Genomic DNA, 26,094 nt, shown 5'->3' on the forward strand with positions numbered 1-26,094 from the left:
CCCCGCGCAGCTGCTATAGGGGTATTTATAGCCTGAGCGTGAGGGGGCAAGGACACGCGTTTTATTTCGGAAGCGATAATTCCAGTTCCAGGCGGATGAACCTGGGGAACCCAGTGTCCCCTCCCCCAGTTCACTCTCACCACCAGGGCTCTGGGGACAGCCCCTGCTCCCACCCAGCCCACCTAGAAATGGCCCTTTCTTAGGCCTAAGTCTGTGGACCAAAGGCATGGGGCTATTCTTTCAGATCCCTCCCCGCAGTTTTCAGACCTCGGGCTGCACACCGCCCACCCTCCACGTCTCGGGCCGCTCTCCGACCCGAAGGGTGTTGAGAACTTCGGCCCCTTTCCTGGAGGAGACAGCACGGTGCGACGCTGACCTCTAGTGGCTCAGGCCGGTAATGCAGGCGACGGCCCAGCCTGAGCCAAGGGTCCCAGACCGGGCAGGGGCTGACCACCTGTATTCCCATCCCCTTTTTCACCTCGCTATCCTGTTCCGCCCGGTGGGGAAGGAAGCCCCCAAACTGGCTTCTCGGTATCTCTTTACTCCATCTCTGGGGCGCAAAGATTGCGCTTGGCAACCCAGGCGTCTGAGGGTAGCTGCCTTCCCGCCGGACTAGGAACCCCAGGGGGTGGGGGACGGAGTCTCGCCTCTCACTCTACACACCCTGTCCACACTCTCGCCACCATCGGCCCAGAGCCAACCACGCCGTCGATGTCTCTTCTATCTGTTCGTCAAATTATTTGTGGCGCACCTGCCAGGCCAGAGATGAGAAGACACGACCCTGCCCTCCCCGGGCTCCCAGGCCAGTCCTGGGGCCTGGCGGTGTACCTTGCAAGGCAGCATGAACAGTGTCAGGACTGCGGGAAACACCGGGCTGTGAAAGCGCAGAGGAGGAGACCAAACCCAACCGGGGCGGGGATGGGGGTCAGGCAAGTTTCTGGAGGAGGCGAAGATCTGAAAGACAAGTAGAAGTCAGCTCGGCAGAGAAGCCGAGAAAGGCATTGCGGGCAAGGGGTCAGCGCCGGCACCGCACAGCCGCAGAGCGGGCGCCGCGCACAGGGGAACTGCAGCCAGCTGCGGGACCGGAGGGTGGGGCGAGGGCCCGCCCCCTCGGGGGCGCTAGGGCTGTGGTTAGCCAATCGGGATCTGCCGCATTGGCTGACTGGCCGCCTTGATTGGCCAGTCCTAAGGGAGGATGCTGAGCCTCCCCTCTCCGCTCCCCCCAGGCAGATGGGGCGCCCCCGGGAGTAGGGCTGGGGTCTCCGCTGCTCCCTCCTAGGGCTTCTCCAGGCTGCGATACTTCTTGCGTAGTACGGACACCGAGTCCTTGAAGAGCACTGGGTCCAGACGGAGGCGGGAGGACACCAGGGGCATGTGGCCGAACCCTGCCGCCATCTGATTGATGCAGTTGCGGACTGGGGGCTGCGGCTCCGGCCTGGGCCCCCGGCCCTCAGGCGCCTAAGAGCGGGAGGAGAAAGGCGTTGGTTCTGTCCTGCCGACGCCCTCCCTCCCCCAGCAGCACGAAGGATTTGGATTAGACAGTGAGAGGGAATCCTCCCTCCCCTCCCCAGCCAGTGCCGACCGCCTGGATCCTCACCAGTGGAGGTCTGGCCTCCTGGTGCTGCTTCCTATAGGGGACCTTGATAGGGGGCAGCTTGGTGACTGCCGCTACTAGGAAGTTCATCAGGACGTCCACACAGGTGGGTGCTTCATCTGCCAGGGCCCTCAGAGCCTCGGGCAGGGAGTGGGTGAAAAGGGTGTGGTAGTACCTGGGCAAAGGGGGAGGACAGGGAGAGGCTGCAGCCGAGTTCGCCTCCCAGCTCCGTTCTCCTCACTCTCCCTTTCAACCCAATCCCTAAGCCTCTTGTGAAAGCCCTGCTCCCCTCTCTGAGCCCTGGCCCCCTCAGAGAGCTCCCACTCCGAGTTCGAACTACCCTCCACTGTTCTGTGCCGTGTGGCTTGTCTGCAGCCAATGGTGTACTCCCTGACAGCTCCTTGGGGCCCCCACTCCTGGGCTCTGAGGTCTGAACTCAGACAGAGCCAGACTGAGGGAGGGATCAGCTGGTTCCAAGGCCATCCAACATGGCAGCCCAAAGACCAGCTTCAGGAAGGCTGTGGATTCGCCAGGCTGATGCTGCTCCAGGTGAGCCTCGCTTCACACAGCCCCCTACAGAACAGCCTGGGCCCAGCCTGCAGACATTAGGGGCATTCTTCACTCTACTGAGAATTTCCCGCAGAGCTCCTGGGTAGATCTACAAGAGGTTCCAGGTTACACATATTTGGTTTAAACATGTTTAAGGAACCCCTCTAAACAGGCTCTCCAGAATTCAGTCCCTGTCCCCAAACTGGGGCGCTTCAGGCAGTTTCTGGAAGCCTTGGGACAGTCCCCAGCCCATCACACACACATTTGTAAAGCATCAGTTCCATTCTCTTGTCACTCCGCCACCACCACCAAACCCAAACACTGTCCATACCCTCTGCATGGCTCTACTTAAAATAACACCAGCTACCATTTGTTGACCATCTGTGTGCCAAGGACTTCTTTTGGTTTTTTCATTTGATTATCACACCAGCCCTGTGAGGTGAATACATTTTACAGATGAGGAAACTGAACCTCAAGAGAGGTGAGGAGGCCTGTCCATCACACAACTGGGAGGTGGCACATCTGGTCCTTGAAGCTGGACCTCTGTGCTCTAGGCTGATTGCTATGTTCACTCCTATGCCACCCTGCTCCTGGTCCAAAGAAGGGGTCTCTGGCCCTCTGACCCCAGGGCCCATCTGTACCTATGGTAGAAGGCAGCCGAGGTGAGAACCATGGAGAATTCGTTGGCCCTCTCAGCAGTGTAGCCCCAGCCGCCCAAGGCCTCATCCCAGAAGTGGCTCCACGTCAGAAAGCCCACCATCCGCTCCGGGAAGCTCTGCCACACCACAAAAGCAAAGTCCACCTGGGGAGATATTTAAGTGGAGGCGTGAGGAAGGACTTCACAACCAGCCAGGAATATCCAGAGATAGGGAGATAAGGCCAGCCTGGCTGAGGGGGACTCGGGGAAGAAGAGATGGGAACATGAAAGTTTCCAGGGGGTGCTTAGGGGACCTTTCCCAATGGGGAGCTAGAAACAATGCTTTTTCTGCTGGAAGCTGAAAATAACGTCTTCAGAAGAGTCTGTAGAAAGCTTCTATTAGATTTCTAAGGAGGAGGCTGATTGGCTTTCTGGGATGGTTTCAAAAGCAGGAGGCTGGACCTCTTGATCTCTGGTCCTCCCAGCTCTGGGAATTTAAGGGGCTGCCAGGGCCCTCAGCTCTGTCCGCATCCACACTGAGCTGCTCCCGGGCCCAGACCTCACCTCACTTGTGGAGAGACTGCTGTGGGCATCGAGGCTGAGGATGGCATCGGTGCTGATGGCATTGTACGGGAAGAAGCGGTCGCTGACCTGCAGTGGGAGGGAGGTGAAGGCAGCTCAGCCGTGGGAACCCTCCCCAGGCTCCTACAGTGAATATCTGAGTATCTGCTAAGCAGGAGACCCTGCAGCCATGGTGTAGAGGGAAGGGTAGAGAAAACAGCGAGGCTGCCCAGAACTCGGACCTGAGGAACTCATCTGACCTCTCGGGACTTCAGTTGCTCCTTTGGAACGGGGTGTTTGGTGTCTAAAGGCCCTTCCAGTTTTGACACCTCAGAGTCCTCTGTTGTCACATAAGATGCTCACCTCAACCCTGGCAGGGGCTGTCAGACATCCTTCATTTGAAAGCAATGGGTCCAGGAGATGAAGGGACTTGCCTAGATCCACACAGCCAGCAGGTGGCTCACACCATCCCAGGTTCTCAGAAGCCACCCCACTCTGGCCCAGTTTGCTGCCATCTGTCTATATTTCCTCTAGATCCCAGGTTTTACCTCTGTCCCTCATCCGAGACATCCAACCTACTCCCTCTGCCTTCCCACATCACAGAAAACCCCAGTTCTCTGGAAGCACAATTCACAAAGGCCAGAGATGGAAGAGAAGCACCTCTATTAGGCCTGCAGCCAAAACCCACTGTCTGATTTCTTCAGGCCCAACTTGAAGTCCAGCTTTGGCTCCGGTTCACATAAAGCGCCCCGTGTGCCCTCCCCAGTTCCCAGCATTCAGGGGCTGACACTCCCCTCCATGCCCCTCCTCATCCCTCACCTTCCTGTGCCCCTCACTGACTGTCAAGGGCACTGCTGTCTCTGGCCACCTGGGTGGTGGTGGCTTCTCGCTGCTCCAGAGAACCAAGATCTAGGAGGAAAGGGGAGTGTTCCTGAAGTCTGGGGCGGAAGGGGGGGTCCCAGGAGTGATCTTTCTCAAGGTGGAAGGAATATGGGGGAGCAGGTGTATGTGTGAGTTTGGGAGGAGAGTGTAGTTGGAGTCGAGGTCCTTTCAATGCTACCCTGCTTGCCTCTGGGTTTCTGGAAGGCAGGAATTCCTGTGACACGAAGGTAGCTACCTGTGGCTTTAGAACAAAGAGAGCCGGTTGTGGTAGCCCCTAGCCTGGGCCCTGACCCCATGCCCCATCCCCATCTTCTCTCAAAGGTTCTCATTCTCTTCCTGCTCCTTTATCCGTCCCAACCCAGCTCCAATGTCCATCTTTGGAGCTGCTCCATCTGTGCCCTGGCTGAGCTAACTGATGCTCTTACTCTCAAGAGTCTGTCTGGCTTCTCTGGAAGTGAGATTTGACAGTCTGCATGCCAGGAAATACTACCTGAATCTGAATCTGGGGTGGAATCTTCCTGCTTTTTCTCTGCATCCTCAGCATCGAGCCCAGGGCCTGGGGCTCAGAAAATGAATGCTGGATGAATAAATGAGTGAATGTATGTGTGTTTACTTCTTCAGCCTCCCCAAGAGGGAGGGAGGGGTGGGGGTGAGGAAAGGAACAAGAACTTTGGAGCTTAAAGAGGAAGGTAGCAATGGCACTTGAAAATCTTTCCCATGCCTTCCCCAAAAATGCGTGGTTATCAAGGTCTAGATGTCTTTTTGAGGGTCCTGCCTTGTCCTTTGTCCCCACCTTGGATCTCGGGACACCAGCTGTCAAGGGGGCAGACCTGGGCACAGTGCTGGGAGCCTGCCACCGCCTGGATGAGCTTCAGGGGGGGCTTGCCTGGGGCCCCCACCCAGATCAGGGCGCTGAACCTGCCCACAGGGCGAGAGCCTAGGAAAATGAGACACAGGCTATTAGGATGGGAGGGGACAGAACCCTCTGGAGGTTCTGACCTGAGTTGGGGACTCGGGGAGCCAGGAGAGACGTTGGGGATTTGGGGAGGGACTGGGCTGGGCTCTATGGTTAAGGCTGGGTCAGACTTGGGGAGAGTTGATGTGGGGACTTCAAGTTGTCCCATCCCCAGGGCATACCCTGTTGTACATGGTAGAAGGGGAAATCCGAGGGGCTTGTGGAAAAAGTGGACAGGGCCAGGAGTGCCCCTGGGGGGCTGTTCCACAGTAGCGAGGGGTGAGCAGATGCTCCAAAGATCCGGTCCTGAATAATCTGTGAAATGAGAGAGGGCTGTGCAGAGGGAGTGGCCAGTGTGGCCATAGGCAGGCTCTGAGGAAGTGAGGACCTGGTATAGCCCCACCCCTTCCCCTTCAGGCTCAGGGGGTGGGGGGTGGAGGCAGCAGCTGCATCACCAGATCACTGGGGACAGAAGGATTCAGATGCAGAAGTCCAGAGTAGGGGGCAGTCAATGATGATATCCAGAGGTGGCAGATGGTGGTGACCTGCTGCCTCCCTTTCCTTCCTCACTCATGGCAACACCACTAACAGGTCCTGATGTTTCTTCTGGACCCAGAATCCCTCCCACCCAGCACCCCAGGCAGCCAGTGCCCGTCAACTGGAATTGGGACATGCTTTGAAATCTATTTGCCACAGCTGTCCTCTACAGCTGGGGAAACCGAGGCCAAGATTGGAGAAGGAACTTGTCCAAGAGATCAGAGCCAAGTCTCAGATTCACCCTAGAGGCATCTTCAAGGGGGAGGCCCAAACACCAGGGCAGAGGAGGTGTGTGGAGAGGGGATGGGGATGAGGCAGGAGCCGAGCACCAGGGCCCCCGTCAGGGGAGTCCCCCTCACCTCCAGAGTGGTATGGATGACCTTCTCCACTGAGGAGAAGTAGGCATCCCATAGAAACTGGGTCTGCTGACGCAGGGCGAGGACCCGTGTGAGAGGCATCTGCTGGAGGGCAGCTAGGACCTGGGGCAGAGAGGGAGAAAGGAGAAGGCGTGGGGCCTTGTCAGGCCCTGACTGACCCCGGGTTGGGGCAACGTAGGTTGGAGGTCTAGGAACAAGAAGCCCTCTCCCCACAGTTCTCCAAGTGGGTTAGGAGCAGCCACCCTTGGCTAAGTCCCAGGTAATTTAGCAATCCAGAGTTCAAGGGTCACACAGAGCTGGGTTTAAATGCCACTTAGTAACTGTGTGACTGTGGACGAGATACTTAACCTCTTTGGGTCTGTTTCCTCATGTGTAAAGTGAGGATAGTAATAGCACCTGCCTCAGAGGGTGGTTGTGAGAATTAAATTAGATGATACATATTAACTGCGCAGCGCAGTGGAGAGGCTCAGTAGCTATTGTTACGAACTCCCCACACCACTCTCACTTCTGGGGGTTCAGGGCTCACACACGTTTTTCAGAGCTGGGCAAATGAGTTTCATCAGATGGAAAAGTCACCATGCATTTTGCTTTCTCATCCGAAGCTCCAAGGAGGTGCTCAGATTTTGGACTTTTGTGGCCTTCCCTTAAATTGGGTATTTAAGTAGTCATGCATGAGTATGGCTGGGTCTATGGAGATCCTCTGGTCTAACTTATCCCATTGTACAGAAGGGGAAACTGAGGCTGGAAGAGGCTCAGGACTTGCTCTCAGAACCCCCAGGAGTCTCTGCCTCCATCTGATCCTATGGGAGCCCCAAAGGCTTGGGGCTGGGGGCAAAATCATCAGTATACATAGATGGGGGATAGGAATGAGGACTGAAGGCAGCCTGGGGGCGGGGATCCCCGGGTCTTCCCATGTCACAGGTCCAGTCCCCACCCCGTAGGCAGGGCCCTGAGCTACCTGAAGTGGGAGCCTCTTGTCAGTGACAATGGCTGCTTTGGTCCAATCGATGACCTCGGAGAAGGGCAGCTCCCAGCGAGGGCTGAGAAGCACAGGGATGCAGCCAGCCTGGGGGGCAGGGGTGTCACTCGGGAGCCCAGTCCCACCCTGCACACACTCACCCCCCTCCCAGTTCCAAGTCAGCAGCTGCTGCTGTTGGGGTCAGGGGGCAAAGAGGAGAGAAAAGTGGGGTTTGGGGGGAGGTTGTTCTGCAGAAGGTGCAGTGAATGTGGCTGCAGGCACACCTGAGTCCCACAGTAAAGGAGTGGGCAGCTCACCACCCCTGCCCATTGGCCTGGGCCCAGAGTACCCTGCCAGCTCAGGAGTGTCGGGGGACAGGGGCAGGGGGTGCCCAAGTTAGGGTTGTACCTGCAGGGCTTGGAGGAAGTGCGAGGCATCAGGACGGTGGCCAGGGATGAGGCAGAAGGTGGCATTGGGTAGCGTTGCCCCAGGGTGGGTCCTAAGGAGGCACAGGAGGAGGTCCCACACATATGAGGCCTGAGACAGCTGCCCCTCACCCTATCTGGCTCCTTGATGGCCCCCAGCCCCCACACCAACACTCCCCAATTCACAATGTGCAAACCCACCACCGTGTGCTCATATGTTGACAAACACTCATGCACACGCACACCACTCACTGACACACTAACACAAACACAAGCCTCACCCATGGTTGGGCCAGGAGGCAGGAGCCTAGGTTCCAGCTCTGCCTCTGCCCTTGGTGGGCCTAGACACCTCCCTTCTCTGGACTTTCCTCATTTGCAAAATGGAAGGTGGCGGGACCTGCCGTTTCCAAGGCTGGATTCGACTTGGACTTGGCCGTGCACATGTTTGCCTTCCCACTGCTCTGCCACATGCAGACTCTCTGGCAGCCCTCACCTGCGTGGCCTCCATGCCCTGCCCTCCTCCCATCCTGAGAGCCCAGGCCTGTGAAAGGCTCCTCTGTCATGAGGTGGGCTGGGCCCCTAGCCTGGAACCACACAGGAAGCTGCTGCCCAGAGGCCCCCTTGCCCAGAGGACAGGCCTCCTCTGTTCCTCCCACCTCCTTCCCCCAACCCCAGGGCCACATTCAGGCTGTGTGTGCCTGTGGAGGGAGGGACAGGAGTCACAGGGGTAGGACTGCCCACTGGGGGAAGCAGTGCCCATGACCTAGCTACTGGGAGGTGGGGGTGGGGGCAGGACTCCGGGCTCACGGGCTTGCTCTGAGTGGGACAGATGAAAAGGACGTAGGGGGTCCCAGGATCTTCCTCAGCTACAGCCTATCTGGTTCTGAGCCTGAACCTTCAAGAAGCAGTCTTGGGTGTACTTAGTCAGCCTCTGGACCAACCCCCATTGAGCAGATGGGGAGACCGAGTCTCAGAAAGACCCAAGTACTGGCTCAGGGTCTCAGAAGGGGTTGGGGCAGAACTGGGTTATTTGAACCACCCCAGAGCTGCTGCTTAGGGGTCTCCCAGAGGACCCCTGCCTTCTTTCTCCAATGCTCGGGTGTCCAGAGGTATCTCCTGGAAGAAGCCGCAAGTTAAACAACAGGACACCTTCCACCTAATTAAAAGCCACAGCACCAGCAAGCTACAGCCCTCTCCCCTTCCCCAGTAAAGCCCTAAGGGACTGAAAACCCCTAAGTTGAAGGCTTCAGAGAACCCAGAGACAAAGAGCCTGCTGAATAAACTGCACCCCTGAGTCCTCATTAACCTCCACTGCTCCCCGCTCTGTGTCTTTGCATCTCTTTCTCCCTCAGCCGGGAGCACCCCTCCCTGCCTTGCAGCCCGAGGAATTCCTCCTACTCAGTCTTAATGTCTGAGCTCAAACATCCTCTCCTCTGGGAAACCCTCCTTGACCTCTCCAGAGAAGGCCCCCTCCTCTCTGCTCCCACAGCACCTGTGCACATGTAGTAGTAATGGGCCAAGCTAACCTCTACTGAGCATGCGCTTTCTTCTAGGCCCCGTTCTGAGTACTTTACATGCGCTAACTCACTTCATTCTCAACCCTGTGAGGTGGGAGGTATGTGCTGTTAGTATCCCATTTTACAGATGAGGAAACTGAGGCCTAAAGAGGTTACACACTTCTGAAGTAGGAGAGCCAGGCAGGCAGCTCGCACAGCCTCTCTCTGCTTAACAATGTGGGTCATAACTAGTGCCTTGTCTGTCTCTCCTACAAGACCAAGCTACTTGCGGGCAGGGGCTGTGCCTCCCTCCTCTCCATATCCCCAGGGCCTAGCAGAGCACCTGGCAGAGAATGGGCACTTAATGGGTGCTTAATGAATGCTCAGTGTGCAATAGAGGATAGATCCAGGACCAATGGACCAAATGTCTGCAAGATTAGTTTCAGCACAAATTCTGGTAATGGAGCTGACTGAGAGTAGCCAGTGGGTGACCTTGGGAAGTGGTGAGTTCCCCATCAGTAGAGGTAACTAAGCAGAGGCTGGATAAGCGTGTATGTGTGTTCCTTTAGAGGGGACATCGTGGTAACTGCCAATGAAGTCTTAGTCTATGATTGCATAAGGTGTTTTGCCAGGGAGCCTCAGTGCCCAAGGCTGGAGTTAATGTGGCTCCACTCATGGCCCCAGGGCTCTACCAGGGCCTAGCCGTAGGCAGGGCCACACTGTGACTTCTGTGTACCCTAGGCACTTTGGCCTCTGTAGGCCCCTGCCATAAAAAAATTATAAAAATGATATTTGATGACTGTGTAGGTATAAAAATGAACATATTAGTTTTATAAAATCATTTTCTTCTACTTAAGAGTTCATTTTTTTCCTTCTGATTTTCAAAGAAATGAAAATATTTTCATGGGCCCCTAAAAGTATCACTGGTCCTGGGTGCTGTGCCTCCGGGGCCCCATGGAGATGGGCCAGGGACCTTTAAAACATGCATTGAATCTATGTTAAAAAAAAATACAGGGTGGGCCCGGTGGTGCAGCGGTTAAGTCCGCACGTTCCTCTTCTCGGGGGCCCAGAGTTTGCTGGTTTGGATCCCGGGTGCGGACATGGCACCGCTTGGCAAGCCATGCTGTGGTAGGCATCCCACATATAAAGTGGAGGAAGAGGGGCACGGATGTCAGCTCAGGGCCAGTCTTCCTCAGCAAAAAGAGGAGGACTGGCAGCAGTTAGCTCAGGGCTAATCTTCCTCAAAAAAAAAAAAAAAAAAAAAAAAACGGGGGAGCATACATACATGTTGTTTGTACACACACAGAGTACCTCAGAAAAGACGCTCGAGAAACTAGAAACGGTGTTCAGCTCCAGGAAGGAAAACTGGGTGGCCGGAGACAGGGGAGGGAGGGAGGGAGTTTTTACTGTATACGCTTTTGTACCATTGGAATTTTGTACCATGTGAATGAATTCCCTATTCATAAAAATAAATAAATAACAATTTAAATGGGTGGAGGCTCATTCCAAAGCAGCAGGAGACTGTTCAACGAAGGTGGAAAAACATGGGCTTTGGAGCCAGAAGTGCAGCGTTTAATCTCAACCCCGTTGCTGCCAAGGGCCAGATGAGAAACATGAGGGAGGCCGTGGTGCATCAAGGAGCTTGGCACCAAAGGCACTCCCCTGGTCTGAGCCTCAGTTTCCTGTTCCCTGCAATGGGGATAATAATGCCTCCCTTGAAGGGTGTTTCAGAGGATTGACCATGACTTCTGTAAGGGGGCTGGCACAGCACCTGGCCCAGGGCAAGCTCTCCCCTCCCCCCTCCCGCCAGCCTGGCCAGTGACTGTGAGTCGCCTATTTCTCTGGCCAGCACTTGTTTATTCAGGCCACCTTCAGGGGGCTGGCCCTGTGGCTGTGGGCCTCCCTCTCTCACCCTGTCCCTCTACTGTGTGGCTGGCTCGGCCGGGCCGCAGTCTGGTACTTCAGGGAAACCGAGGCGCATGCTACCCCAGAGATGATGACGAGTCCTGTCACCTGCAGGCGGGCTGAGGCCAAAAACAGAACTTCTTGAAGTTCGGAGGACAATTAGAGGCTGCTAGGCCTCACACCTTGGAAACAGACTTATCAAAAATGCTACTCAGAGTGTGGCCCACGCTGATTAGAAAACCTTGACCAGTTTTGGCCAATTTTGGATCAATCAGTAAACATTTAGTGAGCACCTGCCTACTGTGTACAACTCCCTAACTTTCATAGCTAAGTGCCTGCTCAGAAAAGTGAGGCAGGGCAATGGAAGCAGAGAGCCTTGTCACCAAAGGTGAGCTCTGTCTGAGCTCCGAGCTTGTGGGGTCTGGGGGGATCCCCGACTTTTCTGGTTACTGCTGAGGATGCCCACTAGGCGTGGGTCCTAGCAGAAGGGCCGTGAGGGCAGACTGGGGCAATTCTGTCCTCGCCCCCGGCTTCGAGACTCCCTGGAGGCCATGTGCCTTCAGGAGGCAGAGGGATTCCATTCCCACAAGAGCCCTTTGGCTGAGAGAAGCCCCAGAGGCCCCAAGCAAGGCAAAAACACAGCTTGGCCACCTGAAGAATTCCTGGGAGGGAAGAGGAGCTCAGAATAGCCCGTGTTGTCCTGGCAGAGGGAGGGAGCAGGGAAGGATTCTAGAATGACAGGTTCCGCCTCAGGTCTGCCTTGGGAGATAGGGAGGGAATTCTCTGCCGCAGGGGCCCTGGACAACCTGAGCAGGCTTTCATTCTTGCCTGGCCAGTCAGCCTTTGGACAATGTGGGCCTCCTGGGGCTGCATAGGGGTTAGAGTACTTAGAGGTTAACTGCATTATCATCTGCGGTGTGTCACCCCAACTAGCCCAGGCAGAGAGAAATTTCTGAACGAGCTCTCCATGCCCCATAGGCCCCCATGCCTGTTATATGTATTCATGCACTCTTACTGGCAGGAAGTTCTTCTGTAGGTCTGACCTAATTCATATTTACTGTAACCAAAGGCTGTTTCCTTAAGAAGTTAATCCCCCAAATTAGACATAGGAGCAGCTTCCATCTGTGACCAGTTACTAATCTCCATGGCTCTGAGGCATTTGACGGGGTTGATCACAAACTCTTGCTTAAAACTTAGAATTCTAACGCTGAAGGCTACAGAGACAGGAAATTCCATTAAAATACTGGCTGTGCTCTTTCTGGCTGGGAGGCCTCAGACAAGTTCCTTAACCTCTCTGAGCTTCAGTATCTGGTACACAAACATTTAAATGATAGCAATAAGTATATTTTATTATAATCGTTATTTATGAAAGTGCTCAGCACAGAGTAAGGACTGTAGAAGTGTATGTTAAAGAAAGTACTAGGGAAGGAGGCATTGGAATAAGAGAAAAAGAGTAAGTAGGGTGAGTCATGTTTTGTGTTTTTAAGGATCCCCAGGGGAGAACTCCACAACCTGCCTAGGACACCCCTTGCAGCAAATCACTGTCTCGGCGGTAGTGTTCTCTGCTGTCTAGCCTGACTCTCTCCTGCTGCGGCTGAGGCCTAAATTTGCCAGGACTAGCTGGTTCTCCCATCCCAATCCTGCCCCCACCCTGGCCTCTGGGCTCGCTCCCATCACAGACCCCTCTCATCCAGACCCCAAGGGGAAAGGTCCACTTACTGCTCGGGTCCGTGGTCCTGCTCACAGCGCCCATCCCAGGGGCAGGCAGAGAAGTTGGTGCCTGCCGTGTGCCACCCGCCCCTCTCCTCTGCCAGGGCTAGCAGGGCCACCCTGGGGTGGGGGCTGTGCTGCCGCAGCTGGCCAGGTGCCCCACCTCGTAATGCGTGGGCTTCGGGAAGAAGCGGGAGGGCCACGTCAAAGCCATGCCGGAAGGTGTCCACTGTTGGGCTGGCCTCGGCCACTATTGCCTGTCCCAGCTGGAAGGTCCGGGGGCAGAGGGCTGGGTGGAGACTGAGGACCAGATGGTTCCTGCCCCCATTCCATTGCGGGGGCACCGGGCTGCACTCTCCAGCTGAGGAGTCCCGGGTGAGGGGGAGGAGGAGGAGGCAGGCCTCGGCAGCGTTGGATGTGTGGTAGCGGGACCCCTCAATGGAAGCCAGGATCCTGCGATGAGTCTCAGAGACCGGTCCAGCTGCCGAGTACACAAATACCTTGAGGCCACCACCCCTGCACTTCGAGGCGTCAAAGCAAGCTCCCCAGTCACAGCTGCCGCCACGGGGGCCTTGAGAAAGTTCAGGGGCATCTTCTAGGAGCTCCCCAGGCTGGGAGAAACTCTGCAGGAGCTCTGCATCCAGCCAGCGTGGCCAGCCTTGGGAGGCCCCTGCCCGAGGTCTGGTGGGCACTGCCAGGCGGAGAAGGGGGAAGGCTCCCAGGAGGACGAGGAGCCAAGAGGCCGACAGTGCCAGCAAGAGGGCCTTTCTTCTCCATGACTGCATGTGGCCACCGGCAGCCGGGGCTGGGGGAAGCAGGAGGCTCAGGGGCCTGAGGGTGGGCGGCTGGAACCTGAATAACCTTCTAGTTCAGCGCCCTCATTGTACAGCTGGGAAGACTGAGGCTCACCGAGGGCAGGCTGTCTGCGTAGGGTCAACAGCGAGTCACCGGCCAGGCACAAGGAGGCCAAGTAGGACCCAGCCCTCTAGCTTTGCCTTCCTGCTGTCAGGACTCTGCTTCCCCGGCCTTTGGACAACCAAGCCAGCCTTTGCTCTCCCAGCAGCGCCCTGTGCTCCTGGGTATTGCTCAGGCTGTTGCAACCCCTGTCTGGACTGCAAGGCCGTGTCCTTCTGCCCTCCTGGCTGCACCCCATGACCTCCGCCTCAAGGGAGAGGAGGGCTGTCTGCCAGGCCATGGGGGACCCGTCAGGGCTCCCACAGGAGGCAGCTTGGCCAGAGTGCAGGGCTGGACAGAAGCGGGGATGGTCTCCCCAGTCCTCCTCCTGCCTAAGCAGCCCCTGAACAGCCCTGGCCGCCTGTGTGTCCACTGGCAGGCACTCCTGGACTGTGGGCCCTGCGGCTAGAGCTAAAATTAGACCCTGTGCCCCATGTGGGCTCTCAGGGTCAGCTGAGGTCAAGGCCTGGGTGCAGCCAGTGCCCCCTGCCTTGAGGACTGGGAGGGCTGTGGGTCTTGGTCCTCTCCCACTCTGTCGCTGCCCCCGGCTCAGACAGCTCTGTCCCTCCCCCTCCCCCACTAGCAGCTGGTCCTGCACGGTCTGATTGGAGCTATCATGGTGCAGAGGCCAGGGAGCCCGCACCAAACTCCTGCCCCACGGCCCCTAAGCCCTGCTGGTTTCTCCTCCTGGTCCCTCGGTCCCTCGGAGCAGCCTCTGACCAATCTAGATTTCTTTCCTAGCGGCGGCCTGGCTCCTCCCCGCCATCCCTGATTCGCTCCTGGCTGGGAGGCAGGGTCTCCACTTAACCCCTTCCAAACCAGTTTCCTCGACTGCTAATAATAATAACCAGCAGGGCCCACACCTTACCGTTTGCCTTGAGCTCTCACAGCCTCTGTCTCTGAATTCTCACATCGACCTTCCAAGGCCGAGGTTTATCACTGTCATTTTCTAAAGACGAGAAAAGTGAAGCTCAGAGAGGGGGTGATATCTTCCTGAGGTGACCCAGCTAAGAAGTGGCAGGATGGGGATTCGAGCCCTGAGCTCCTGACCCTCACCTGCAGAGCTTCCCACTGCTCACCCCAGCTGGGTCTGAGTGTGGGGAGTCTACAGATCAACAGATGAGCTAAGAGAGGTTTAGCGGCTGGGAGGGGGCGGGGTGAGTGGTATTGGGTAAATTGCTCCTAACTATTCCCAGGATTGGTCCCTCCTCCTTCAGCATCCCCACCCCCAATCTCATCCAGCTCCCAGCCTTTTCAGGCCTGCCTGGCACCTTTCACTTAGGTGCACAGGTCTGCCATCGCCTGCAGCTCTCCGGGGAAGATCTTGATGCTTGTTCCAGCCAGTATGGGAAGCTCTTCCTGAGGGTGAACTTGACTCTCCATTAGCCCACGAACATTGAGGGTTTTCCCTGCTCAGTGCCTTGGTCTGTGCTCGGTGAGGGGAGCTGGGAATGGGTGATGTTGCCCCTTGAGGAAGCGCTGAAGTGATGGGGAAGACGCAGATCCTGGCTGCCAGGAGCCCCAGTCTGATGTGGGAGGCTGCAGGGAGCCAGGCAGACCTGGAGTGGATGCTCCTTCTACGCCTTACTGGCGGGATGATGTTGGGCCTCTGTCCCCTCGTCGCTAGAATGGGGATAATGATATCCAGCAGGAGATGGTTGCCAGGTTAAATCCAGGCCCATCCCAGGGGGTCTGGCAACAAGTGGTAAGCTCCTTTCTTTGCTGGCCTTCCCCTGATCTCAGGGGGCCACTGATCTGACAAGGGAGCCACCATGGGAATGTTATGCCCTCGGTGGGCAGTCAGTCAGGGGGTGGGGCGCAGTTCACACATCCAAGAATGTCCTCAAAATGGCCAACAAAGGGGAAATCTGGCCTCTTCACACTTCAGGGTCAGTCTCTCCCTGCACACCTCAGCTTCCCTCCCGGGAAGGGAGGCCTCCGCACACGCACATGCCTTTCGCTTTCCTCTGCTAACCCTCCTCATCCTCCAGGAATCAACCGAAGCCTCTCTCCCTACAGGAGGTTTCCCTGACTCCCCTCAGGCTGGTGAGGGCCCTCCTCTAGGGTCTCATGCCATTTCTCCATCCCTCTATCCCTGTGCTCATTCATTCATCCAACAGATACTTACAGAGGACTAAACGTGGGCCTGGTTTTGTGCCAGGCCCTGGGGGTAAACACCAAAGAGCAATAATAGCTGACATTCGTATTACACTTGCTGTGTGCCACACACGGCTCTAAGTGCTAGTGTTTTCGCTCGTTTACTCCTCTCCTGTGGGGGCTTTGAGGGAGATATTATTATTATCCCCATTTTACAGATGGGGAAATGGAGGCCCAGGGAGCTTAAGTAACTTGCCTAAATTCCCATACCTCAGCCAGGATTTGGACCCGGGCAGTCCATTCCTTTAACCACTGCACCACTCTACCTCCTGACTGAGACAGACACGGCCCCACCTCACCGAGTTCACTGTCCCGGAAGGAGACCATTAATCAGGCAACAACAGAACAAGGGAAGGGGGACCACCTAACCCAGGGGGCCAGGGAAGGTGTCTGAAGCAGTGGCACCCACCCAAAGACCTGAAGGACAACAATGTGTTTTTTAGAAAATCCATGTCCTGCCTGTGTGGGAACAGACAGGAAATGGCAGGAGTGGAAGCAGGGACATCTTTTGTTACACGTCTGTCACCCCACAAGTCATTCATTTTCTCATTCCACATCCATTTAATGAGCCCTTACTGGGGGCCAGGCAGGTTCCAAGGGCAGTGGACAAGCAGACAAAATCTTGTGTTCACAGAGCTGACATTCCAGGGAAGGGAAGCCAGCAATAAAGAAACCAAACGAATAAAAGATCTCATATGTTATGTGGCGATAAACGCTACGGAGACAGGGAGGGGCTGCAATGTGGAATGCAAGGATCAGGGCAGGCTGCACTGAAAGCTGACATCTGAGGTCAGGGAGTGAGTGGGGTGTATTTCTAGGGGAAGTCCATTCCGGGAGGAGGAATGGAGGAGCAGCCAGGGCACAGGTTCTGGGGGGAGCCTGCCTGCTACACGTCAGGCCTGATCTGACCTTGTTTTCACAGCACCCTCGGACTGCAGGGGACAGGCTGCCATATGGTCCAAGACAGAAGCCGGGAGCCCTCTGGGGTCAGGTAAGCCATGATGATGTCTTGGACCAAGGTGGTGGGGGTGAGAAGTAGTTGGACGCTGGAGCCAGGGCAAAGAGACAGACATGCTGACAGATTGATGGGCCTCAGCCACAGGCGGGATGGAGTTGCCATCATCCGAGATAGGGAAGACTGAGTGGGGAACTGACTTGGAGAAGAAGGCCAGGAATCCAGTGCTGAGGCTAGGAATCGTGGCTCACTCATCATTCCTGTCCCCAGCACTAGTATCATAAATGTCCAACAAATGCTTGTCAAATGAGTGCATGAATGGATGGATGGACAAAGTTGGGAGGGCTAGGTGGCCAAGGCCATCAGGCAAGGGGCTTACGGGGAACATCTGATCCTGCTCCATCTCCCCCACTCCACCCCGGGTGCCCTGGCTGGCTCCCGCCCATGCCCACACTTGCATATACACACGAGCCCTCCCCTACCCTCATCCCTGCAGGGGACGGTCTCAGGCTGGCCGGGGCCTGGGCTTGTCTGGACTGCCAGTCACACAGTTGCCTTGGGGTTTGGATGGAGGAAGAGGAGGCAGGGCATCCTGGCAGGCAGGACTGAGCTGGGCTCATCCTAAAAATACATCTCTGCATTCTGCCAAGGGCTCCGAGGAGTTCCTGTCCTATGCCTGGGCTCTGATCAGTGGGATGGAAGCCAATGCTTTGGGGAGAGGGGGGTGGGACAGGGCAGGAAGGAGAGGACAGCAATGAGGGGGAGGAGGGGAAGGCCCAGGCTCTGCTTCAGCCTGGGGAGGCTTCTGGGAGGAGCCAGAAGATGGGTTTTTGCAGGGCAGGGATGACACAGGCCTTTATGTGGGTTTGAGGATGAGGAGGTGTTCTGGGTAGCATCCTGGAGCTCTGAGCACTGCAGTGTTTGTTTTGTAGCTGTGGTGGGGTCATGTGGCCTGGGGGCTGCCTGGTGGTGAGGGGGGGCGGGTGATGCCTGGGGGCTACCTGAGCATGTGGTTGCTTCCTTCCTGAGATGCAGGGTATCGTATTGGCCAAGGTGCCCAAACAGAAAATGGGGCTAACATCACTGTGTTTGGTCTGAAGTGTTTCTTCTCTGCACCCTGATTCTGCCTCCTTCCCGCCCTTCCTTCTCTGGGTCGGGCCTGAAATCTCCAGAAGGACTATATCTAGTCTTCCAAGAAGAAGGGGCCTGGAGCACTATATAGTGCTGTGGTTAAGAGCATAGCTCAGGTGCTCTTAAAAAGCTGTGTGTTCCTGTGCAAGTTACCTCACCTCTCTGTGCTCCTGTTTCCTCATCTGTAAAATGCTGATAATAGCTCTTTCCTTAAAGGCTTGTTGGGAAGAAGATTGAATGAGATAATGAATGTATGGCATTGAGCACACCGTTCCTGGCACATTAGCAGGCACCTAACAAAAGGCAGACTCTGTCCCTCCTCAGGCCCAGGGGAAGGTGAGATGACTTGCTCAAGGGGCACCAAGCGGTCTATCTGGGGTAGATCAGGACCGGGACTTGGTGTTTCCCTCCTGTATCCATGTTTTTCCTGCTGCATCTCCATCTTCAGGAAGAAGGAAGACACTCAGAGCTCCAGGAGACGATCACCGTGGAAACCCATCTGCTGCTTCTTGTCTGCTGCTGTTTGTTTCCCAGCTCTGAGCTGTCTGGGTGTCTCACTGCAGAATTAACAAGGGCAGGGGGCTGGAGGCTGTGTGAGCCTCTGGGGTCTCAGCTCTCACTTGCTTGTTGTTCAGATAACCCCAAACCCTGGTAAAGGCCTGTGGGACCCCACGACATGAATCCAGCTCCAGCTCCAGCTCCAGCTACCCCTCGGCCCCACCAGGATGAAGAGCAGTTCTTGCTCATAGTGGATAACCCACACCCGGACCCCACCTGGGGGAGGGCCAGGGGAGCAGCCCAGGGGATCTGGGGACAGGAGTTGGGGAGAGCAGCTCTGGCCTCTGTTCCTCCCCCAGGCACTGCCGTGTGACCTTGGACAAGTCAGACCCTTTTTTCTGGGCCTTCAGTTTCTCACCATCAGCCTAACATGATAGCAGACTAGGCTTTCCAGACTAGGCTTTTTAAAGATCTGGAATTCTTACTCAGAAGTAATTCTGACACAAGTTGGCAGGTCAGTCCTTCCCTTTGCCATCCAATCAACACTTGACTTTGTTATGGAAAAGTACCTAAAACTTGGAAGTGAGGCAATGAGGAAACTGTGTGACCTTCATCGGTCCACTGAGCATCAACTAACAAGCCAAGGGTCATGTGACTCCCCATGTGTTCAAGCCTAGACATTTTATGTCTGAGAACTAAGGTGCTAATTTGTAGAAAACAGATAAAATACAAAAGATTTTTGTCCGATAGTGATACAATTGATTTTTGACCCATAGAGATCACCCCAAAGGTTATAGGTCATGCACTGTAGGGCATCTGCAGTTTGGGATCTAACCAGCAATCTTCTTCCAGCATTCTCTGTGCTTCCTTGATGATCATCAGTGAGTCCTCTCCACCAGCTTTGTCATCCTGAGCATGTCCTCACAAACGAGTGACATACAAATTTGACACATGCTCACTATGCATTTGTATGATAATTTTTTAACATTCAGAAGATTCTAATTTGATAGCTCACTGAGCCTCATTTTCCTCTTCTGTTAAGTGGGGAATTCGAGGGAGGGGCTGACACATGTGCTGACCATGTGCCAGGCGCTATTGAGCTCTTCACATCCATGATTTCATTTAAGCCTTGCAGCAAAACTGCCAGGGCTGGCGGCTATCCTCCCCATTGTACAGGAGAGGTTAGTGAGGTTCAGAGAGGTGAAGTGATTGCCCCAAGGTGACACAGCTAGTGAGAAATAAAGCCTGGATTTGGACCACTGCCTCACAGGGGGCTAATTCCTGCTTCACAGGTTTATTGTGGGTTCGTTGAATGAGATAACACTTGGGAAAGTGTTTGGTAAGCTGGACAGGTAGGCGCACACGTGAATAATTACAGTCAGCTCCAGGCTGCCTTCCAACCAGCCTCACCTAGACATGTCCCAGGGGCTGGGCTCCCCTCCCCTGGGAGGTGGGTCTCTGCCCCCTGTACGGTGGGTTTCTGTTACCCAGAGAAAGCTAAGGGGATCGAAGCAAGCAGGCATCGCTGGGCCAGCCCCTCACATGCAGAACATCCCTGCCTGAAACTGCAGGCTGAGCTTCCCGCCCTGGCTGCACCTTGGGGGGCTCTCTTCCTGGGACAGGGGCCTGGGGGACAGCAGGACTGGACAGGCGAAGAATGATTGGTCTTGAAGTCATTCTGTTCCATCCTCCTGAGTGTTTCCTCTGATTTAGACCCTCTCTGAAGGCTCCAGAAGCCATGCCCAGCCTCCCCCAAGTCCTGAACCCTCTCACAGCAGCCTGCACCCAGACACCTCCATCTCAGCCCTGGGTGCCAAAGGGTTAATCAGTGGGGCCAGTTTGGCAAATGTTTACCTAGTAGGCAGGCTGCCTCAAACCTTGGGTAATTAACAGCCTGCTTTCCAAAGCCAGGCAGGAAGATTTATTTCTCCTCTCCTCCCTCCCCAGGGATGCCACTTGGCAGAGTAAACACAGCTTTCCGTTGGCTCTTTGAGGAGATGCCTAGCAGAGGAGCGGGAGCTGGGGGCAGGGATCAGGCCTGGGGGGAGCGGGCCCAGAGGTGGGCTCCAGGGAGGAGATGCAGGGGGCTCAGTCCCATTTCACTTGGACCCTCCTGACCCTGGTGCTTCTCCATGTGGCCCCCTGTAGCATGGGGTGACCCCTCCTCTTAGATCTGTGAGTATAACAAACTGTCTTTTCCATGGCAATCGTCTCCTGATCTGCTGGCCTCACCGTACATAAATAATAATAAAACCTATATTTTAAAACAAACTCCTCCAGGGGCTTCTATCACACAGAATAAAATCCAGGCTTCTTTCCATGGTTTAGAAGGCTCTCCTTGGTCTGCCTCTGCCTGCCCTCCATGACCTTATCTCTTGCCCCCTCCCTGGCTCACAGTGATCCAGCCCCATTACCTTCTTTCTACTCCTCAGACCCAGCAAAGCCATCACCACCTTAGGACCTTTCCCCTGGCTGTCCCCTCTGCCTACAACTTTCTTCTCCCAGAGCTCAGCATGGTGGCTCCTTATTGACATCCCAGGCTCAATTTACATGTCAACTTCTTTTTTTTTTTTTGAGGAAGATTAGCCCTGAGCTAACTACTGCCAATCCTCCTCGTTTTGCTGAGGAAGACTGGCCTTGAGCTAACATGTGTGCCCATCTTCCTCTACTTTATGTGTGGGATGCTTTCCACAGCATGGTGTGCCAAGTGGTGCCATGTCCACACCCGGGATCTGAACCGGCGAACCCCGGGCCGCCGAAGCGCAATGTGTGAACTTAATCGCTGCACCACCGGGCCGGCCCACATGTCAACTTCTCAGAGAGGACTTCTCTGAACACTCACCTTCAAAGAATAATAATAGCTAGCTCTTCTTGGGTGTTTTCCATGCGCTGGGCACCATTTTATACACTTCCCATGTATTCACTCTTGGAATCTTCCCAACAACCCTATGAGGTAGGTTATTATTATTTCCATTTTGCAAATGAGGAAACTGAGGCTCAGAGAAGTTAAGTGACATGACCAAAGTCTCACAGCTAACAGGCAGGAAAGCTGGGACTCAAACCCAGGAGCCCATTTCCAGAGTCTGCACTCTGAACCACTGTGCCTTATTTCTTGGTGCAGAGTAAGTTCATAATAACTATTAGCTACTGTTATTATTATTGCCTTTGACAGAGGCTGAATTTCACCCACCCATTTTCTTTACATGAATTTGAATTCCTTTAGGCAAGTCACTCACTGTCCCGTTTGTCCCTCCTGCTCTCTATCATTTTATACCAATTTACCTGACTTGCTTGGACCCTGAAGGCATTCGTGTTTGCAATCCCTCCTCTGGGTGCCTCTTACTCATTCACTCATTCTTTTTACCAACACCCACTGTGCCAGATGCTGTGCTAGGCTCACAGAGACAAATAAGATGGCAACCTTGCCCTCACGGAGCCCACAGCCGTGTGGGGAAGCAGACGCGCACACACGTGTCACTTCACTGCATTGTCATGTATGCTGCCATGGGGATGTCAATGAGAGTTAGGGAAGCACCAAAGAGCACAGGGGGATTCAGCCAGGAAGGATTTCCCAGAGAAAGTGACATCCCTGCTGGGTTTGAAAAACTGGACAGGAAGCCAATGGGAAAAATGCTGCACAGGCAAATGAAAACAGCACCGACAAATGGATGGAGGTGGCCGAGTGTGTGCATGTCTAGGGACGAGCCAGTACTTTGCAGGAGAAGGAGGAGTGAGTCTGACTGGCTGAAGGAAGTTGATCCAGGTCTTGAGGGCTTCTGGGCTTCCGGTAAGGACTGCACCCTTTGTTGTGGAGGCTGAAAGCAGTCCTAGAAGGATGTGAAGCGGGGACCGACACGGTATTGTTGGTAATGGTTCCGCCCCCACCCCACCCCCATTTTCTGAGAAACCTGCTGAGAAACTGGTACCCACCAGGCCAGCTCATGTTCTGCAGGCTGGCAAGCCTTTACTAGGCATTTGATGAGCTTGATGATAACCAGGCTAGGGGCCAGTAATTCAGGCCTTCCTCACCCTCTGGGTGTCCCTGAACTAGTGTAGCCTCCAAAAATCATTTTTGATGGGAGATTCTGGGAAGCAGGACGTAGCCAAGGCCAACTGAACTCCTGAAACTATGGAAGGAGCCAGAAAGTAGGAAAGGTAATGCCCTCACCAGTTTTCCCCTCTAGGTGGGAGTGGGTAGGATGCCTGGCCTCTCCCTTTGCAGACAGCCCCCTCAGATTGGCCTCCTTTCTCTGGACTCCATGGTCCCCTCTCATCTGAGCTGTGGCTCTGGCGACTGCCTTGGAGGACATCTCCCCAGCTGTCAGGCCTGGGAACGTCAGAGCAGCCTCAGAGACCTCAATTCCTCCCCTTTCCCTCCAGCCAGGCATCAAGGTATGGTAGCAGAACAGGTGGATCTGGGTTTCCATCCTGGCTTTGCCAGTCATTAACTCTAAGACCTTGGGCAAGTCACCTGGCCTCTGTGAACCTTGGTTTCCTGACCTGCAAACTAGGAATGGCACTACTGACATCCCAGAGTTATTGTACCAACTGAACAAGATGGAGTATGCCAAGTACTTGGCACAAACATGATTCTTACCAGTGCTAGACACTGGTGGCTGGAGTCCACCAGGTGGAGGGTGGCAGGGATGGAGTGAAGGTGGACAGTGAATGGACCACAATGGATTCAACACATGTTTCAGCAGAGGAGACAGCAGTTACAAAGGAATGGAGGGTGACAGGGCATGGCAGGATTAGAGAACATTACATTCCCCAAGAGTTTGTTGTGCCTGAAGCAAGGGATGGCTGAGAATGAGGAGCTTGGAGATGAGGCAGGAAAGATTAGCTGGGGTCAGGATGGGAAGGGCCTTGAGCTGAGCCAAAGGGCTTGGGCTCCATCTTCAGGCTCATTGTCCTGTGATGTAGTGGTTAGGACTGTGGAATGCAAATTCCAGTTCTGCCGCTTGATTTGGTAGCCTTGGGTCAGTAACTTAAGCTCTGTCTTAGCTTACATTCACCCAAAAGCAGACTCTGAGGCTCGGGGGCTGGTAGTCCGCTTGGCAGGTGATTTCAAGAAGCAGAGGTGAGGGCATGGAGAAAGTGAGACAGAAGGGAGAAAGCATTAATGTGCGGTTACAGCCATGAGCAACTGGTGTCGGTTCCCCTGGGGCCCTCGGAGGGACAGTATGAAATGCACCTCAAGTCATCCTATCTTGGGATGGGGAGGCATCAAGTCTCTCGATGCATGAAGGTTGCCCTTGGGCTAGGTAACACCCTCCCCCTCCTTCCCGGCTCATGGATGCCAGGGAAAGCCCTCAGGCAAGGAAGCAGAAAGAAGCAAGACCTTGAATGGAGGGGCTCTCAGTGTGCTGGAAACCACCACGCTGGCAAGGCAGCTCGGAGCAGGGACTGGGGAAATGAGGCACGTACCAACGCCACCTGCTATTACCTCTCCAAGCCCGTTTTCTCATCTGAAAAATAGAAAGAATAAGACATACTTCCCAGGAGGACTAAAAGAAGTGAAGAATTTGAAAGTACCTAACGACATGTCTGACACATAGTAGATAATCGAGAAATGGTAGGTATATTGGACTCAGCTCAGATGCCACCTCCTCAGAGAAGCCTTCCCTGATTGTCCTATTGAGAGTAGCTCACTCCTTTCATTCTTCACCAAAGCATCCTGTCTATTTCCTCTGGAGCGTTTAACATAACATGAAGTCATCTTGGTTACATGTTAGTCTATCATCCGTCTCTCCTCACTAGAATGACAGCACTGTGTGGACAGGGAATTAATCTCTCTACTCACTGTTTGAGCTCCAGCAATGAGCACAGTGCCTGGGACACACTAGGTACTCAATAAATATTTTTTGAAGGGAAGTATTATTATGGTAACAATAAGAGAAGATCAGTCCTGTTCTTGACCTTTATTAAGCATATATTCTGTTTTTTAACAAGATGTTAAAAGAGGATTCATCCAGACTCCAGCTCTGGGTCCCAATGCTCAAAACAGTAGGTGCAGCCGTATTCAGATCAGGACCCAAGCCAATTCCTCCATCACTAGTCCATTGCCCACTAACTTGCAGGCTATGATACAAGAAAGAGCTAAGAGTATTCAAGCAGGTTTCAGCTAAGGGCAAGGGTATTTTAGGAGAGCTTGTCTGAAGGCAATGATTTGAAGAGAATAAAGCTATTGCATAATTTTGCTCTTTCTCAGAGTCAGAATTATGAAGAAGCTAATGAAGTTTAAACTTCAGAGTCTCTTCTGAGGCCCTGGGAGGGGACCTAGCAATGTGTTCACACTGTCAGATGTTTTGCAAATTTTGAAAAAGTGAGTTAAAATTCTTTTTCTTAAAGAAGGCCCCTCCAAATTGTCCCCCCAAATTATAAGCTTCGAGCCTCACAAAACCTGGATCCACCTCTGTCCTCTATCAAATCCAAGCCATTTAAGTGACCAGCGATCCACGGGTTAGCTCATTTAATCCTTGCATCAACTCTATAATGCAGATACCATTGTTGTCCCCATTTACGGATGAGGATACCAAGGCTTAGGGAACAGGCAGTGCCCAAGATCTCACAGTTAGTAAGTGGCAGATCTGGGGTTTAAAGTCCATAGCCTGTCTCCAGAACCCAGACTCTTAATCATAGTGCTTTCCAACGGTATGTATTTGTTTTCTTGTCCACTTTCCCCACCAACCATGAGGTCCCCAAGGACATGAAGACAAGGCATTTCCATACACCCAACACCCAGCACCCAGCCCAGAAGAGACATCAACACATACTGGTATGTAAGGAAGAGTAAAGCAGGCCCTGGTCTCCAGGATCTGGCCTGGCACTCACAGCTGGGCCTTCGTATTCCTGGCTGCACATAATTTCACAGAACATCAACATCAGACAAGGCCACTCTGTGACCGTGATGGATCAAGATACAAACAGGACCACTTCGTAAGCATGTCTGAACACAGACATTGTCTAAAACACAAAAAGGCCCAACCATCCCCCTATCTTGTCTAATACTGACTACTGCTTCTTACTAATGACAGCTTTACCTTTTGTCTGTTCTTCCCTCCTTCTGGATAAAATTTATTAAGATCCCCAGTCATAGAATTACCCCAACTTCTTACAGCATCTGATCCAGAGCAAAGCCCTGCTTCCTTAAGCCCTCTGTGAAATCATCTAACAAAAGCCCAAATTCTACAAGTCCTTTCTGACATCCTCTTTCTGAGATGCCTCCAAGGTTCCCCATCATGTGCATTTTCCCTCCCTACAACGAGTATCCAACTTCTTCAGTTACAGGTGTGTTTCTGGTGGTCTTCGACTGGAATGGCTTTGACACGGGTGTCATCCATTGATGGATCACTGAGCATAAAATATCATTGTCAAAAGTTAGAAAATTTTGTTCCCCCAAAACTAGTTGATGATCATAGAAAGAAAAATAGTGGTTCTCTCTAGGGCATGGGGATGAGTGGTTATAAACAGAGAAGGGACACGAGGCAAACTTTGGGGGTATTGGAAAGGTCCTACCTTTTGAACTAGGTGATCGTTACACCAAATGTTAAAAAAAAAAGTTAATAGGTACACTTAATATTAGTGCACTTTACACACTTTTTGGTATACATCTTACACTTTGATTAAAAATGCTTTGTCCACCGACTTCATCAGGTAGTGGGGAGAACAGGAAATCCAAAACTGGTCACTCAAATACCAATCAAAGGTAACTTAGCAACAAGGCAAAGGCCAGAGTGGGATGGTAGCGGACTGGAAAGGAACCGTGGGCTGTTGGAGGATGGGATCTATGATGAAAAGGCTGGAAAATCAA

The 26,094-nt window shown here is 53.9% G+C and overlaps 2 protein-coding genes across 5 annotated transcripts in view; one reads left to right on the forward strand and one right to left on the reverse strand.

Moving 5' to 3' along the window:
• EXTL1 (exostosin like glycosyltransferase 1) overlaps window positions 1–14,392 on the reverse strand; it is a 15,310-nt gene extending 918 nt beyond the window's left edge. The window contains exons 1-12 of one of the 4 annotated variants that reach the window (XR_006888655.1): window positions 12,596–14,390; window positions 7,459–7,549; window positions 7,051–7,158; window positions 6,075–6,194; window positions 5,361–5,493; window positions 5,054–5,160; window positions 4,714–4,800; window positions 4,161–4,250; window positions 3,345–3,431; window positions 2,785–2,945; window positions 1,598–1,769; window positions 829–1,458 (exon numbers count right to left, since the gene is read on the reverse strand). Coding sequence is in view for 3 of the 4 variants with exons in the window: in XM_046661668.1 (XP_046517624.1) it covers window positions 1,276–1,458; window positions 1,598–1,769; window positions 2,785–2,945; window positions 3,345–3,431; window positions 4,161–4,250; window positions 4,714–4,800; window positions 5,054–5,160; window positions 5,361–5,493; window positions 6,075–6,194; window positions 7,051–7,158; window positions 7,459–7,549; window positions 12,596–13,371 (2,115 nt within the window). In the remaining variant the exon portion in view is untranslated. Of the gene's footprint in view, window positions 1–44; window positions 1,459–1,597; window positions 1,770–2,784; window positions 2,946–3,344; window positions 3,432–4,160; window positions 4,251–4,713; window positions 4,801–5,053; window positions 5,161–5,360; window positions 5,494–6,074; window positions 6,195–7,050; window positions 7,159–7,458; window positions 7,550–12,595 lie in introns of those variants that run through there. The other 3 variants (XM_046661670.1, XM_046661668.1, XM_046661669.1) reach the window with 3 other exon arrangements.
• A 622-nt stretch (window positions 14,393–15,014) lies between these two features.
• PAFAH2 (platelet activating factor acetylhydrolase 2) overlaps window positions 15,015–26,094 on the forward strand; it is a 50,834-nt gene continuing 39,754 nt past the window's right edge. The window contains exons 1-2 of the mRNA XM_046660540.1: window positions 15,015–15,245; window positions 16,620–16,688. The gene's annotated coding sequence lies outside the window, so the exon portion shown is untranslated. The remainder of the gene's footprint in view (window positions 15,246–16,619; window positions 16,689–26,094) is intronic.

This window comes from Equus quagga, chromosome 5 (assembly GCF_021613505.1).
Source record: "Equus quagga isolate Etosha38 chromosome 5, UCLA_HA_Equagga_1.0, whole genome shotgun sequence".
Lineage (NCBI taxonomy): Eukaryota > Metazoa > Chordata > Mammalia > Perissodactyla > Equidae > Equus > Equus quagga.